Below are 16,513 nucleotides of genomic sequence, written 5' to 3' on the forward strand. Positions count from 1 at the left end.
TACTCTTTGCGAATGTAAAAGCAGGACCGAAGAACTGATTTCATGCCATTCGGTGGCATCTTCAGAATTTTTCGATTTTCTCTGGAATTTACTGCAATGTCCTGGCACATTGAGTGGAGTTTCACTATTTTAAACATACAGGGAGCATAAATAAATACATGTAAAATACATACAAAACATATATTTGCTAACACAGGGATCTACAAATCTATAGTCCTCAATAGCCAGTATACAGCTAGAATCATTCTTATGTAGATACAGTGACACATTATAGCTGTGATTACTAGTAGTATACCTCAGAAAAACACACAGAAACACACACAGATGACATGACACAAGTGAACATCAAAAAACAAACTAAACCCAACTGAAAAAACACAAACGAAAACGTAACAGTTATCAAAACGAAATAATCATACACAACATTGAACACGTCCGAAGTGCTTAGTCCTTGATTTCCACACTGCGACAATGTACATTGTACACACAAAGGTTTGCTCTAGATTCTACAACAGTAACTCTTACGGGATAAACACTGCGACGTTTACACACCACATGACGTGAGAGCGCGGGAAAATACAGCGATGCGAAGCAGACGACACAATAACATTGACGAAAACAGGAACGGTGGAGGGCGGGCTACAGATAGTTACAACCTTGATCTAAGTGAAAGACAGAAAAATAAATTAACAATGGAAGAGAACAGTGTCAGAACATTTCCCAAATACATCCAGGACAGTCAGATACAATACAGACATTTAGAATGCACATGCAAACGTGATGTTGTGTCATGGATAAATTGCATTACACTGTATTGTAGTAGCCAAAAGGGTAGGGTAATAATGCAATTCAAAAACAGAGATATGTCTGTCATGTTGCAGAACTTGCATCTTCGTTAAATTAGTTGAATTATGATTTAATGGTTAGCAAAAAAGAGGAGATTTTCTTCGTCGATAATGTTTGAAAAGATGTGCAAGTTTATTTCATTAAAACCAGGCATTCGTTTCATTTTGATGGTTGGTTTTGAACGTAGACTCGACGGTGCCTTCATTCATGCGATTTCAAGAAAATTGTTGTGGAAATTGTTGTGGAGTGTCCTAGTTCTCTTGACAAATCCGAAATGCACATGTCAGTAAAAGAAAATCTAGATAAAATACGTGACATGCTGTATGATCGTGATGATTTCACGTCACTTGGACTCCACGATACCTCTGTTTCATAATGGTGTTCAGTCAAGAATATAACAATGCAGACATTATTGTTACATGTGCCAAATTGCGTATGTTAATTCATCTTTTCTGACTTTTTGTTTCACGTGTGCTTATTTGTATTCTCGACGATACATGTGTTCTTAAAAAGTGAGTACACAACATACCGCATTCAAGAACAGGCTACTTCATGAATTTTCAAAATAAATCAGATAAGGAGGGAGTTTGGGGTTGGGTAACAAGAGGGAATGTGCAAGAAAGTATTATTTCAACTAGAACCGAGACAATAGCGATGTATCGTCTGAAATAATAAGATAATTTATAACAACAATACATAACAATAAAAATCATAATATAACTGATGATGATTGGGGAAAATACGAATTGAACTCCCAAGTATCCCGTCGGCCTTACTCCCAATCGAACCAAACTATAGTCGATATGATAACATAACCAGGTATGGTTATTTATTTTAGATTAGCATGTGGAGGGGTGAGGGTAGGGGCTGTATGGGGGTGTTGGGCGGGATGAGGAACCGGGGGAAGCTTGGGGAAGGGTACAGAGTAATTGGGGGTTCCGGTAAGGCTTGTAATGAAGAGTAACAATTATAACAGCTTTATCAGAAAAAAAAAATACGGGATCATTTCCTGTTTCGGAAAACCCGTAAACTGTCACCATAATTATGTGACGATGCGTGAGTTCGAGGTTAAAGTTATCTATTTTGGGTATGAGTGGTTTTGTTCAACTAGAAGTAACCATATTTCCCTAAAACTGTTATCCCAGTCAAGCAAACTGCTTGTTGATGACGGTCTCCTCCACCTGTAGGCCTACCTACAAAGTGAAACTGAAAACTGACTGATCTTCATAGTTACACACGTAGTGAAACTCATCAATTGGATTCTTATAAACATTTCGCTGCCAGTCAAAGGAAGTTCTATAGGAAATAGCAACTAAGCGCTATGACTCACCTGTCCCTATAACTTCTGATGACCCTGCCTATGACTATATTTATAATTTGCTTGGCTAATACACTTACCAAGTCAGCTAATGCAGGCATACAATGATTCTAACTTACAAATTCGATGAATACAGGTAATAGTTGGCGGAGACCCGTTAACTTTAGAGGATCGTTCTCAATTAATCACCCAGAACGCTTTTCTATTCGTTGTTGCTGTGGCTACAGTTGCCGTTCAACCTGGCACGTTGTATGCAGAAACCATGCATCAACCGCATGCCACTTTCAGTGACTCAACGTAAAATAAAGCGTTTTATGTTGTATTGCGATATCCATTTCCACCATATTTATCGATTAAAGTTCAAACCACAATCATGATCGTAATACTGTCGATTTGCTGAGAGTCTCATGCAAGTCCAGTGGCATGCAGCTGCGTGGCGGGAGCAGGGAGGGGTGGGGAGGCTGGCGGGGTAAATGTGATTACGGTAATGGAAAACTCTTTAAACTCCCGTTTTTAGCACCTTCGTATTGTGTGTCCCGAACGTGGACATAGCGAATATTCCTTTGAGAAGCAAATCAAAGGGAGGGGGTTAAAACACAGAGGCATAATTAAAACAAAGATCGCATACATTCAATAATTGTAATATTATCATAGTTTCCCGAAATTTCCCAGTTGACGTCACGGGAAAGTATTATTTACGGAATACGATTTGCGAAATATGTCACAGTTCCATTTTCAATTACGTGGATTTGTATAGGCCCTACATGGATTTTAAAAGATAATGTATGGTGAACTGAATGGGTCATCATTATTTGTTTTATAGATTCAAACACCCCTGACGATGAAAAACTTGTACACGATTAACAAAAAATGTACACGATAAGATGGTACAATTTGTGTTTAAGTCATTTCGTGCAGTATAATAATTATAAAGTAAGAATACTTTAATTGTCCTTGTGTCTCATTTTTGCGTGCCATTACGTCTTTATTTGTCATGTCCAAAAGCTTATATGTCTCAGCGATATAAGCTGTTTTTCGAAATTATGTAAAATCTCGCAAGTCTTTTCATGCACACAATCTCAATTAAGTCCCCCAAGAAAAAGGAAAACTTATGCCAGATTACTATTTGGAGTATGATAACTATTGACTTTAAGAGTGAAAGCATTTGAACAGTATATCACGCAAAATAGAACTCTATACAAGATGAGACACAGAGACACATAAACCCAAACACACACACACACACACACACACACACACACGTCACACTTATGTGCATGCGCGCACACATACGCACTGTTTCTGTGGGGTATAGATACATGTAATATTTTCCTATTGTTCTGTGTGTACTTCACAAGCAAAGAATTTTGTTTTCTCTTCCCAGAACCTGGTCCCCCAAAACTTGAAGTCATCCATTGTGACGTAGTGTCCCTTGTACTTTACAATGGCATAATTTTGTGTAATGTGTGAGAACACTCATTGACACACTCACTTACGCACACACACGAAACAAGAACAAAAGAATCAGGCAAACACAGAAAACAAGCGACTCAATCCTCACATCAGGGTTTTGGGTTTGCTTTTTTTTTTTTTTTTTTTTTTTTGCACAAAGAGGTTCACATACTCACAAACACACATGTAAAAGAAATTTAAAAACAAAAGAAAGACAAATCCTACTCTTCGTCATCCTCGTTTTCCAGCGTCAGCGTCAGCCCCTCAGTCCGCGAGAGGGCGCTCTGTTTTCCCGCCTTCGCGAGCTTGTCCTTTGCCTCGGCCTTGCTGGTGGCTATCTTGTCCTTCACGTCCTCGTAGTAGGTCACCATCTCGCGCACGCTGTGCCCCAGCATGCCCGTGATGCCGCTGCTCTTCTCCATCTCCGCCAGCCGCTGCATGAGCTCCTCGATGGCCGGCAGGATCTCGAGCTTCTGCGAGAGCTCGGACTGTACCTCGGCCAGACGCGAGCCGTAGGCGTCGATCTGAGCCGCGGAGAATAAGGACGATATGAGGTTGATCGGAGCGGGGGGGGGGGGGGGGGGGGGGGGGGAAGGGGGGGTAAAAGGATCAAATGAGCAGAATTATAAACGAATTTTTCAATCTCACTACTGGAACCCAATTGTTTTCTTTATGATAAAATGAGATGACTTCCAATTAAAGAAAAACGTTTCGCTTTGATTAGTTCTGCAAAGTTAATACCATGTATAAGACAGGTTAGTACTTTCATTTACTCTACGTCTTTTACGTACTGTATTCAAAAGATCATAATACCTAATGTACGTATACAACCTGGTATGCATGTTTTGGGAAGTAGGCGTATGTATTCTCATTGCATTATTGTAACTATTTAAAGGAATGACATAGTGAAGGTTGAGATGGGGCTTCGGTTTCGAACTTTTTATGTGAAATAATGAGAAACCTCTTACGAAATATGAACGTGATGAAAGAGCTTACAATTCATAGAGGAATTTGAAGTTTATTTGAAAAATAATTGGCTGAAATATTCAAAACAAAGCGATCCTACAGAAAGGTGGGACCCACCTTTTATTAGGATCGCTTTGCTTTACTTTGTTTTTTGATATCACAGCCATTTCAAAACAGATTTTCATCGTATAAACTTTGAATTCTTTCTAGAATTGCATGCTCTTTAATATTTCATAGGTCAATGTAGGTGGTTTCTAATTATCTCTCAAAATGTGAGAAGCTGAATCCCTATCTCAACCAAAAAAATACCATATCTCTGTCATAAACACAGAGTGCACATAAAGCAGAATAACATGGCCGGGACCCTTAATTCAACTTAAAGGAAACCAAAACCAAAGAGCAATGTGTATTGACTAAATGCAGCAACATTAGTACAGCACATCAGAGAAGATCGAACAATCAATGCAACAGTTATTGATTTTTAAAGTTTTGGTGTTGTCGTGACTGGATAAGGAGACTACTAGAGTTCATGACATCCTGTGTGGACAACAATATAGAGAAAATATAAAGAGAATTCCACAAAAGTTCATTTTTCATGAAAATTACACATTTCATCAACTTGATACTGCCATATGTTAAAGGAAGTACATTATCCCCCTGCTTTCCCAAAGCGGTTAGTCAAGTGCCCTTTCATTTCAAAGTGAAAGCATGTTGAAGAAAAGTGAAAGCATGTTGAATTTTCTTCATATTTTCTTTATATCCTAGTCCACACATGATGTCATAAACCCGAGCAGTCTCCTTACCCAGTAATTAAAACACAAAAACTTTAAAGATTAATCACTTTTGCATCGATTGTCCGATTTTCCTCAAACATTCACTGATGTGCTCTACTGCTTTCAAATTTCTCGTTGGGTTTTGGTTTCCTTCAAGTAAGAAACTGTTACTGTATTAATGTCAAACTGAAGCTCGAAAGCCACGAACTATTTGATACCTCTTCCTCAATCTTCTCCGTCTTTTCAAAGACATCGTTTGCCTGGCTAGACTGTGTGTTTATGGTGGAGCTCTGTCGCCTGGTGGCGTCTAGTTCTTCGTTCACTTGGCACAGCTGTTTGAAAGTATCATACCTGCAAACGGACAGACAGATAATCGGACAGACACGAGGACAGGTAGACATAGAGAGACAGACGGATAGATAGACAGGCGAATAAATGGCAGGCAAAAGACAGACAATTTAAAGAGGTAGACTTTTTTATCCACGTTATTTGGCACAGCGAATGTTTTTTAATGGCACGTTTCTTTTTTCTGTTTCGCTGATTTCTTTTTTTCTTGGGGGAGGGGGATGGGGTTGTTTTTGGTTAATTTTCATTCAGTTGAACAATCGGCACTCTTTTTGCAATTTAGCAATTTGTATGGGAAAAAACAGAACCATGTCTCATCATCCTATTAACTTTTCATCCGACACAAGTTCCTAACACAAACGACCAGGCACATGAGCGTTAACACACAAGAACACACGCAACACAACGCACAATCAACACGTATAGACGCTCACACAAACGAGCACACATCCTTTCACAAGGGTGGTGGAAATCTGGCTATTCCTGTAGTCTGACTTCCAGTCCATCTGCCCGTTACGGTACCGATATTTTGCTTCCTAGACTACTAACGCCCTCTGACGACAAAAGAGTAACAGGTTCAGCGAGATGTTCGGCAAAGCAAGGAGCTTCAAATAGTTTGAAGCTCCTTGGGCAAAGGCTGCGACTTCGTCGTCGCGGAGGGCGCATTTTGTGGAAGAGACTAGCTGTTTGCAAACAGTTTGATGGAGACCAGAGTAGGGTAGTGCTATTAAAGGAATTCCCACTAACCCCATACTTTAGGCACACACGCACACACACACTCGCACACGTGACTCTTTCACAGAGGCAGCTTGCATATACGAAGACCCACCTCAGTGCCACGATGTCATTCCTCAGATTCCGCAGGTCAGCAACCGTGATGTCGCCCTGTGCGCTGGCCTCCTGCGCAGTGCGCTCTGCGATGAATCGTTCCACCAGCCGTTTCATTATGCGCTACGAAGAAGGGACGAGTCGAAAATTTATCAACCTAACTCTGAAAATGAGTCTATGAACTACTGCTAAGAATGTCATGGTTTATGTGAGCAGGCTTGACCAGAAGCACAAACTCAACACTTCGCTTCCGGCCAGCATTAGATTTGTATTCTTCCTTTTCGTCGTTCTTTTCATTTTCTACGTTTTCTTCTTCTCCTCCTTCTGCGCCTACTCCCCATCCCCTCCTTCTTCTTCATCTTCGTTTACGAGATACTCACAAAGTTGAAATATTTCGTAAAGTACGTGATATCATGATAAGCCGCATCATTAGTTTTATATCTCAATCTACAACAGTACTGTAAAAAAAAAAGATAAAAAAATGAGGTAAACCGCGAGGGGGAGGGGGAGGGGGAAGGAGGAGTTGGAACGGAATCCAGATCATGGCTTTAAATTCCTATCAAATGCCCTAGATGGGCATTTCAGTGTCTCCAGATGATCTTGGACAAAGCAGTTAGAATCAAATCAATCATTGATTGCCCCAAATTCATTAAGAGCGTCCTTTACTAGTCTTGTAAACGGTCAGCGATGTTCCCTGACCACGTCTCATCTCCCTGGGGCCCGTTGCATAAAACTTACCGTTGAATTTCAATGGTAACTACCATCAAAATTAGGCGTCACAGCCAATCAGCATCAAGGATTATAAAATTTACCGCTAATTTGAAGACTTACCGCTAGAAAGGAGCGGTAAGTCCAGCGGTAAGGGTTTTATGCAACAGGGCTCAGGTCTTTCGGGGTATTCGACTCCAGCAGAGTAGGTGAAGTGGATGTTATAAGGGAGCAGAACGCAGGCAAAATGGAGGGAGAGGAGTGGAAAGAAAGAAGGAAAGACAGAAATACTGCCGACTTGTTCTTTCTGTTCTTACCTGATAGTTACCGAGGTCCACTTTCTTATACGTTCGTTTGCGCTTTGGTAATTCACCGAGTTCAACCACAGCCTGGTGAAAAAAAAAGGATAGATAAAATGAACGTACATTCAAAACATTATAATGTTTGCAACTGATTGACAAATTGCCCTACATCGACGTAAATAATTATAATGTTTATGACAATGTCGCTGTGAGTCGCACAGCTACGGGAAATGAAATACTGTCCTGCCAGTCTCTTATAACATTGATATCATTTTGGTGTAATCATCATCATTATGTTTTGCTATGAGGTAAAAAGAGCCATTCATCTAGCATCTAGTCTGCTCGATTTCTGGTTTCACGTCTCTTTCATTCAGAATTACGTCTTGTAGTTAAGTGATGATACGGACACGGTTTCCTGGCGGCGAATTGTCACAGTGACCTCGGTTGCGCGTCTGCCTCCCAGTCCATATGACCCAGACTCGATTCCCGAATCTACTGATCAAGGCTGTGTGTAATCATACCGGCCCCTCTAGTAAAGGTACAAAACACACGGTCCGTATCTCGGATACCACATAGTTACTATTAAAACATCCCGATCCATTCATTCATAGCAAAGAGCAGGGCGCATAACTCGGTGAAGTGGTCCTCCCAATGTTCACACAACTGGATCCCATGGATGGTCAACGAGTGCGGCTGAACATTTTCTCAGATGGAAAAGGAAACAAACAATGTGTTGATATCATACAGTTATGTATTGCAATGTTCATTACGTATCAAGAAGAGATCATTACGCGTTACATAGTAGCCCAACTACTGCAAAATACAAGTCACTGCTTTAGAAAAAAAGGAAAAAAACGAATTAAGGTGTGGTGTTGGGTACTCACGGCGCTGTCGGGGTTCACTCTCCTGCTTGGGTCGCGCTTACAACACCGCTGCCATAATACCTTGAGCTCCCGCGTCAGATGGCCAAAGTTGGGCATCAGATTAAAAGGAGACGGGACTGTGACCGTGTCATCAAGGAAACTCATCCAGAGTGAAGTGCGAGAGAATTTCCACTCAACGTCTGCGTTTTCCTGAGGATTTGGAGGAGGGGAGTTGGGGGAACTCATTAGGCAACTTCTTCTTTGATTTAGTCATTTATTTTCTTAGTTTTCTAACAATTGTATTTCTTGCTTACGTCATTGTGTCTTTGTTTGATTTTTGCCTCAGTTCTGTCGATATGTTTTCTCATAGTGTGCTTAATGTCAGGAAAGTTTGTTTTCATTTATTGTATTATTGTCATTTATTGTTTATCTGAATTATGTTGAAGTAAAAAAAGAATAGAAAACTAAAAAACGGTATTATTCAATCATGTATCACAAGGAGATGTCAGAACATTTCCAGCTGGCTATCAATGAAGGGATGGTTTTTCTTGTGAGAGGACTTCAGACCTTTTTTAAGGTAACCAAAAAACTACTTTTCAAATTCGCAATATTTTTTTTTAATCAATGTTCATTCAATACACCACTTACAACGCATCCAGATCGCACAATTCTAAGAGAAATGCAAAGTTTATTTCACAAAATAGTTTCGAAATGGCTGATATATCTAAAAACTACGTGGTTCTCCTAAAAGTTTGGATCCTCTTGTTAGGATCACAATCAAAATTATACCACCCCTTAAAGGAGTATTGTGGCCGAATATTACGATCTCTCGCTAATGAGATTGTTGTTGTCGTAGACGTCGTCGTACCTCAACTTTGTTGAAGACGTTGCTCATGACGGCGATGAGGGCGTTGAGGAGGACGAGCACGGCGAACATGTAGAAGAAGGCGTAGAGGAGCGTGCCGGCCCCGATAGTGACCTGGGACGTGCCGGGGACGGAGAGATCGCTGATGCTGATGAGGCCAAAGAGTGACCAGTAGAGGGACAGCATGGAATCTCCCAAACTGACCGTCACAGGTGAGTGGAGAGCAGACAGACAAAAAAAAAATCAAATTTATGGATCCCTTTAATTTTTCAATTAAATTTCAATGTAATTAAATTCAACTATTTCTTTATTTCCATCAATAAAAAGAAATGCACAGGACAAAAATATATATCTATAAATTCGATTGCTTAACTATTGGGAGGACAAATCATTAAATATAAAATTATACATGTATATATATATATATATATATATATGAAGAGTTTGTTTGCAAAAACCGATAAGTCCATATTTGCGAAATGGAGATATTTGCGATTAGAGGTTAAAAAAAAATAAAGAGAAAAACAAGAAAATTTTTGCTTCTTTTGACCATAACTTCAAAAATGTACCTTTATGTAGTGACCAATATATCATTTAAAAGGTATTGTTTTGTGCATTATGACAGTGACCTTAACTCAAAATCTTCAAAAATGGACTTATCGGTTTTTGCAAACAAACTCTTCATATATGTATATATATATATATATATATATATATATATATATAAATATATTATATATATATGTTATGTTTATATCAAATATGTATTATATACATATATATAATACACACGCACATATATATATATATATATATATATATAAATCTGTCATTGTAGCAAAATAAGAATATTCACAGATTGAGCCTGATTATTCGACATAAATGTAAATTTGTTTAGGGTGCCATGTCAGTTGAGATTAAGTTTTGCTAATAATAACTGACTCGCACTACAATTGACGCCCCCCCCCCCCACCATCACCACAACAATGCATGAAAATTTTAATACGTAGATTACAAGAAATCTGCTCATATGAGTTACGTGTATCCATTCATTTAAAAATGTTCCACTGTTTAAGACATACTTAAGTGTAGATTGAACATCAAATAAAACACGTAAATTGAGCGGGACAGATTCAGCACTGACTCTCTAAGAGCGAACGCCATCTACTCTAAAGAGCAAAGAGATTACTTGGAGGCAAGGACGCTGTTTTACAGTCCGTATTTTTTAGCTCTGATTTACGCTTTCAACGACCAAAGTCTTTGGAAGTCCATAGAGTAAAACAGACCCGATAGAAAAGAATGACAGCATAACAAATACACGAGATGCAGCAATACAATGGAGGGGTGAAGTACTCTTTTATTGATGCTAAAGAGGAAAGAAAAAATGCGTGGAAAATCGATGATATTCTACTTACGTTCGATAGGACAACGAGTTGTTGCAGAATGGGAGCTCGTTGTTCTCGTTACATCTCGCCTCCACGTCATTGCTGTACACGGAGTAGTTGAAGGTAAGCGAAGCAGAAAAGGAGATGATGACGGTGACGAGGAAGAGGAAGAAGCTCGACGTCCGAATGATCATGTCGCCGAGGGATATGACGAGGGGGCCGACGAACTCGTTGGCGATCAGGAAGGGCACGATGCGCGTGAAGGTGAGGACGACGACGATGCCGAACAGACCGCTGGCAATGAGATTTGGGTCGTTCCAATCCCGGAGCTCGACGTGCTCCCCGGTGCACTGCGACGCGACATCGGGCTGTGTCGGATCGGGCGATGACACTGGTGAGACACCTGATGACGAGTTGACACAGTTGAGGAGCTTCTCGATGAGTGTACCTACCTCTCTGGTGTTGACTGGTTCACTTAGGCTGATGACGAGCTCGTCGAGCCTGGTGCGAGTGAAGTCCTTGATGTTGTCAGAGAAGTTGCTGAACAGCGACTGAGATTCGGCGTCGAGCCAGCTAGAGTTCGGGGCGTGGCGGATGGTCTTGGGCAATATCTCTGGACAGGCAGATCGCTGTTGGGAGATTGAAATTTATCCATACCTTGCTAAAATGACCACCAAAATGATCAGGACAAGTGACTTTGAAGTACATTCGTCGCTGAGCTTGAAAAAGGGTTCTTGGTGATTAAATCACAATACATGCTAACTTAGTTAATCTATGTTTGATGAATGTTTTCTTTTGTATTCTGATTTCTCTCTTTTCGGGATTGAACGGTATTGGAGTAAACAACGCTATTTATTGTGTGGAATTTGTAATTCTGCTAGTGATACGTCTGAACAAATGTCTTCAAACGGTAGTATCAAATATATCAATGTTTACTTTTGAAAAAAAGTCAGAATAGATATGAAAATGGAAGAGCTTTTAGAAGAGTAGTTTACAATGATGATATATCACTGAACTAATCCCCGCATGCACGGTAAGGATTAAGTGACCACCAAGGTCAGGAATAACTGTCCATAGTATAGATGAGCTCACCATTATCAGGCTCGCCGCGGTCAACCCGAAGTACGCCATGAGGAGAATGGTGATCAGCACGTCTCGGGAGTTGGAGAAAGAACCCATCACCTTTTTCACGCCCTTCATGTAGAGCAAATACACCTGTCTCCAACCAAGCCCTGCGACAAAAAGCACGACAAGATGATTTTCACGATCTGTACCTTCCTTGTTCTCGTTGTACCTCCACATCCTATTCTTTTTATCTTGTTTCGTATCTGTTTTTATGCTTTTGCTTTCGGTTTCTGCTTTCTCTGCTCTTCTTCTTCTTCTTCTTCTTCTTCTTCTTCCTTTTCTTCTTCTGTTTATAATGCATCCTTCAGTCCTGAAGATTACTTTTTATTGTACTTTTTGTAATTTTCTTCAATACCTTCCATGATTTGCAGTCCTAAAACATTATTTACCAAGGAAAGAGTCCGACTATCAAAATTTTCAGTTTTACATAGGATAACTGAGTATAGCACTTTTCCGCAATCAGCTTTGAGTGCAATATTGCTGCCAATACTGTATAAACGGAACTCAGCAAAGTGAAAGGAAATTGAAGGAAGACCTTAGAGTAATATTTTTCAGTTGAAAACCGCTCTTGCTCCATTTAAGCATTCTTTGGTAGTCTGGCCTAGAAAAGATAAATAAATAAGACAATTATTGGGACTCCATTGAGTGAACGCGTATGACAAAATTATTACTGCACTCGATTTGAAAAGCAGGTTTGCTGATTTGAGAAGATTCGGTATAAAATGAAATGATTAGATGGAAACTAAGACAAATTTGAAAACGTAGATTTTCATAACACTAAGAAAGACAAAAGAGGTAGATAAAACTCAGTCTCACATAAACAAAAACTTAATTTGCTTTTCAACATTTCTTTAAAACGCTTTTGCAATGGCTGTCGGAGACATTGGAATCGATTTCTTAACCGATTAGAAAGAAATAACATTGGCACCGAGGCTTAACTTCCCATGGGACTCGAGACTCGGCCACTAAAACTACAACGCCTTGCCAGGGGCAGGGGTGCATAACCATCGCATCTGGTTGACTCGGACCAGCAGTGAGGGACCTCGTGCTACAACAGTCCCTGGTCTTAACCGCTGAACCACATCACCTCCTCCACTATCACCTCCTCCACTATCAACGATTATCAACCCTTTCTGTGCCGATATAAAATCGAATGTGCACAAATTTTACATACTTTAATACCCATGGACAGGAATCAATGTGGATCGCAAATGGGAGCAAAGAAGAAACTGCACCTCACCTATGACGAAGAGCAGTAAGATAAGGTTGAGGGCGGCGTCACCGGGGGACAGCATCCTATCGCCCATGTGGGACGAGGGGTCAACCAGGGGTAGGAGGACGATGAGGGAAAGGTCGGAGCCGACTTGCATCACAAATTTGACGTACCTGACAATGACGTTTGGGACGAGGTAAAAAGGGCGCCCTCAGAGATCATAGACAGACTTGGAGGCAAACACATTCACATACACACAGGCTAGTATACCTACGCACATACACAATCACACACTCACTCAAGAACACAGAAACATAATTAATTCATAAAGCTCGCATCAATTAGCGTCATAGATATGTACGTACATACATGCCCACAATATTTGTGCAGGCACACAGATTATTCTATTAACCATTTTTATTAAGTTTTACAGAGGTTGAAATGTCCATGTCCTTCATAACACATTATACGTTCGTTGAAGCGAAGGACATTTTGTACGTACAGGGAAGCAAGGTAATACGATTTAATTGACAGTTTATTCCATGTATTTTCTTCGTTTTCTTTTTCTTCTCCTTCTTCTTCTCCTCTGTATCCACATTTAATTATGCTAAATAATACAGCAGTGTAGATGATTTGGCATATACTATTCCAATGCATATATACCAAACAGGAAATTCAGTCAAAAAAGAAATGCCGATGTAAAAGTTGTGAGGCGATGGCGTCGTCAGTCGTCCAAAGTGTTAAGGTATAATCTACCATTTGCAGTTGAAACAAAACCCAGCTTTAGTGCTTCAAAATAGTTCTAAAATGTGAGTTAGGGATAGAAACAACTAATGTAAAATTGTTAGTCAGTATAACCAATGTTGAATATTGTTAGATGTTTAAAATGTGAACAATAGTTATAACAAGATTGTTTCTAGAATAAACCGTCTACAGTTATGGTTTATTGAGAAAAATAGTGATATCTCCTTATAATCACATTTTACTCGTAGGCTTCATAGCAAAATTTGAATATGGTATGATGTTTTGTGATACAACTGTCCAACGCATATGCATCAAATGTGATACTCGATTTGTTTTTCTTAAATCACTGCTCCCAGTGGTAAACACTACCTTCTTTTTTTTTAATGCAATTCTTGAGCTCCCTCTCTACCTCATGAGAACGGATGACACTTTGATGATATTGGGAAGACTAAACTGTTGTACACTCACGGGGTCCGGACGAGCTGGTGGATCTTCTGAGACACGCCCATCTTGTAGAGGAGAGAGAGGAAGGGGTAGGCTAGGATGATCCCAATGAAGGCTAGGAGGTTCAGAATGGCGGGCATGTCGCGCATGTTGGACAGGTGGCGATAGAACTGGGCGGAGACGGCCTGCTGAGTGTTGGGATGCGCAACGAACTGGAGGGATCAGCGAAACGGGAGCCAGAAGATACCATTACGTGAGAATTGAACACAGATGTGTATGCATATTCAAAATAAGGCATCTAAAGGTTTAGAAATATATATATATATATATATATATATATATATATATATATATATATATATAAATACAATATATATATATATATATATATATATATATATATATGATATTCACGTGGCATTTTGGCGTGTATTATGTGCTCGACATTTGTGTGGAACTACATCGTCTGTATCGCTATACTAAAAACAAGTTAGTTTAGTCTTTCAACGGGCTGCTTCAGATCACCATCAACGTTAAGGGCCTCTAGTTTATGGAGAAATTTGATGCTTCACTTTCAGTGATTAAAAAACACACACACACACACACACACACACACACACACATACAACGTACATAAAGCACCGTATATTTGCTAAAAGTGATGAGCACAAGGCGTACACTGATGGAAGCCTTGAACCCTTAAAAAAAATCATTAGAGATACAGAAATATTCCCCATTGCAAAACCCTGACATGCTAATACGGTGAGCCACTTGTTTTCCATAATCATCAAACAAGACAAGGACCTGAATACCATGGAAAGGTTTAAATCCAAAGGTTAAACAACCGCAGCTCCAAAGCACCTGGGAATGTTACCTTCTATCCTATGACACGACAAGCTCGGAAAAGTACAAATCTGCCTCAGAAATGATGAAGTGATCTAAAGTTTTGGCAAGCAGTCAAGCAATTTGAACGTTTTTGGAGCAGTACCAATGTATTTGTATGATAAAACCCTTGTTAATGTCTTCAAGGCACATGTGCAAAATGTTGTAAACCATGTTACTAATGTCTTGTTAATCACCCCATATTCACAGCTTTGTATATAGCGTGAATGATTAGTGTACAAAGACGGTAAACATTGCAGAGGTAACAATTTCTTCGGATGTAATGTAACATCTTATTTTATAAACATTTCAAATGCAATGAGTGATATACCTTATACCACTGACCTCATACAGTTATAATTAAGTTCAAGTATACGTAAAAGGACCACGAAGGGAATCGTTACACCCAGCTGTCTCTCCTTTTTATTTATGCATTTATTCATTTATTTATGTATTTATTCATTTATTTATGTATTTATTCATTTATTTATGTATTTATTCATTTATTTATGCATTTATTCATTTATTTATGTATTTACTCATTTATTTATGTATTTATTCATTTATTTATGCATTTATTCATTTATTTATGTATTTATTCATTTGTTCATTTATTTATTCATTCATTTATTTACTTATTCATTTATTCATTTATTTGGCTATCTATCTATTAATTTATCTGTCTATCTATCTATTGATTTATCTATCAATTTATCTATTCATTTATTCATTTGTTTATTTACTTATCTATCTATCTATCTATCTATCTATCTATCTATCTATTTATTCATTTACTTATTTATTTTGTGGTGGTGGTAGTGGTGGTACAAAGGACATGATTACCCCAAACCTCACCTGTCTCTGCTCGTACTGAATAGCGCGGGTTACTTTGGGTAGGGTGCCCAGGTGACGCGGTGCTTCGGCCGAGCCGTCATCACCCGTGATTTCGTGGTAAGTCAGGACAGTGGTGATCTGAGTGCGAACAGGGAAGGAAAAAATGGAGGGAAATTTAACTACCACATTGCAAAAAGATGCGTGTTAGATTTCATACCCATGATGTTAAATCTAACACCGGACAAGTTAGATTAGAGGACCACACCGACAGGTGTCGAAAGAATGCTGCGATGGTGTTGTATAGTGTTCACCTAACACCTTGTGGTGTTAATTTGACGCTGTAGCTGGTGATATCTTTGACACTGCGCTGGTATTAATTCAACAATGACACTACATCGTGTTGATTTGATATTGCTGGCGTTAATGTCAACGGTATAACGCCCGTCCAGTGACAATAGGAGACCACACCAAATGGTTTTGCACTGGTGTAAATGTAATCTCAACATTTTTTTTTTTCCAAAATCAAGTATCTTTTTTGGAAAGTTCCTGCTCGTCCTATTGAAGTTCAAAATCAAAAAGAAGAAAGTAAATGATTATCTATCTTTAAAAAAGAAGTTTAT

General features: G+C 39.3%; 1 protein-coding gene across 1 annotated transcript in view; it reads right to left on the minus strand.

Annotated features, from left to right (window-relative positions):
• Positions 1 to 219: 219 nt before the first annotated feature.
• Positions 220 to 16,513, minus strand: part of LOC139731918 (short transient receptor potential channel 4-like) — a 33,710-nt gene continuing 17,416 nt past the window's right edge. The window contains exons 7-18 of the mRNA XM_071642794.1: positions 15,915 to 16,031; positions 14,202 to 14,389; positions 13,017 to 13,162; positions 11,744 to 11,883; positions 10,682 to 11,280; positions 9,270 to 9,465; positions 8,423 to 8,611; positions 7,554 to 7,625; positions 6,530 to 6,651; positions 5,574 to 5,706; positions 3,842 to 4,140; positions 220 to 662 (exon numbers count right to left, since the gene is read on the minus strand). Coding sequence (XP_071498895.1) covers positions 650 to 662; positions 3,842 to 4,140; positions 5,574 to 5,706; positions 6,530 to 6,651; positions 7,554 to 7,625; positions 8,423 to 8,611; positions 9,270 to 9,465; positions 10,682 to 11,280; positions 11,744 to 11,883; positions 13,017 to 13,162; positions 14,202 to 14,389; positions 15,915 to 16,031 — 2,214 coding nt within the window. The 3' untranslated portion in view covers positions 220 to 649. The remainder of the gene's footprint in view (positions 663 to 3,841; positions 4,141 to 5,573; positions 5,707 to 6,529; positions 6,652 to 7,553; positions 7,626 to 8,422; positions 8,612 to 9,269; positions 9,466 to 10,681; positions 11,281 to 11,743; positions 11,884 to 13,016; positions 13,163 to 14,201; positions 14,390 to 15,914; positions 16,032 to 16,513) is intronic.

Source organism: Diadema antillarum, unplaced genomic scaffold, assembly GCF_040938485.1.
Source record: "Diadema antillarum isolate AM-2024a unplaced genomic scaffold, OU_Dant_1.0 seq00000386_RagTag, whole genome shotgun sequence".
Classification (NCBI taxonomy): domain Eukaryota; kingdom Metazoa; phylum Echinodermata; class Echinoidea; order Diadematoida; family Diadematidae; genus Diadema; species Diadema antillarum.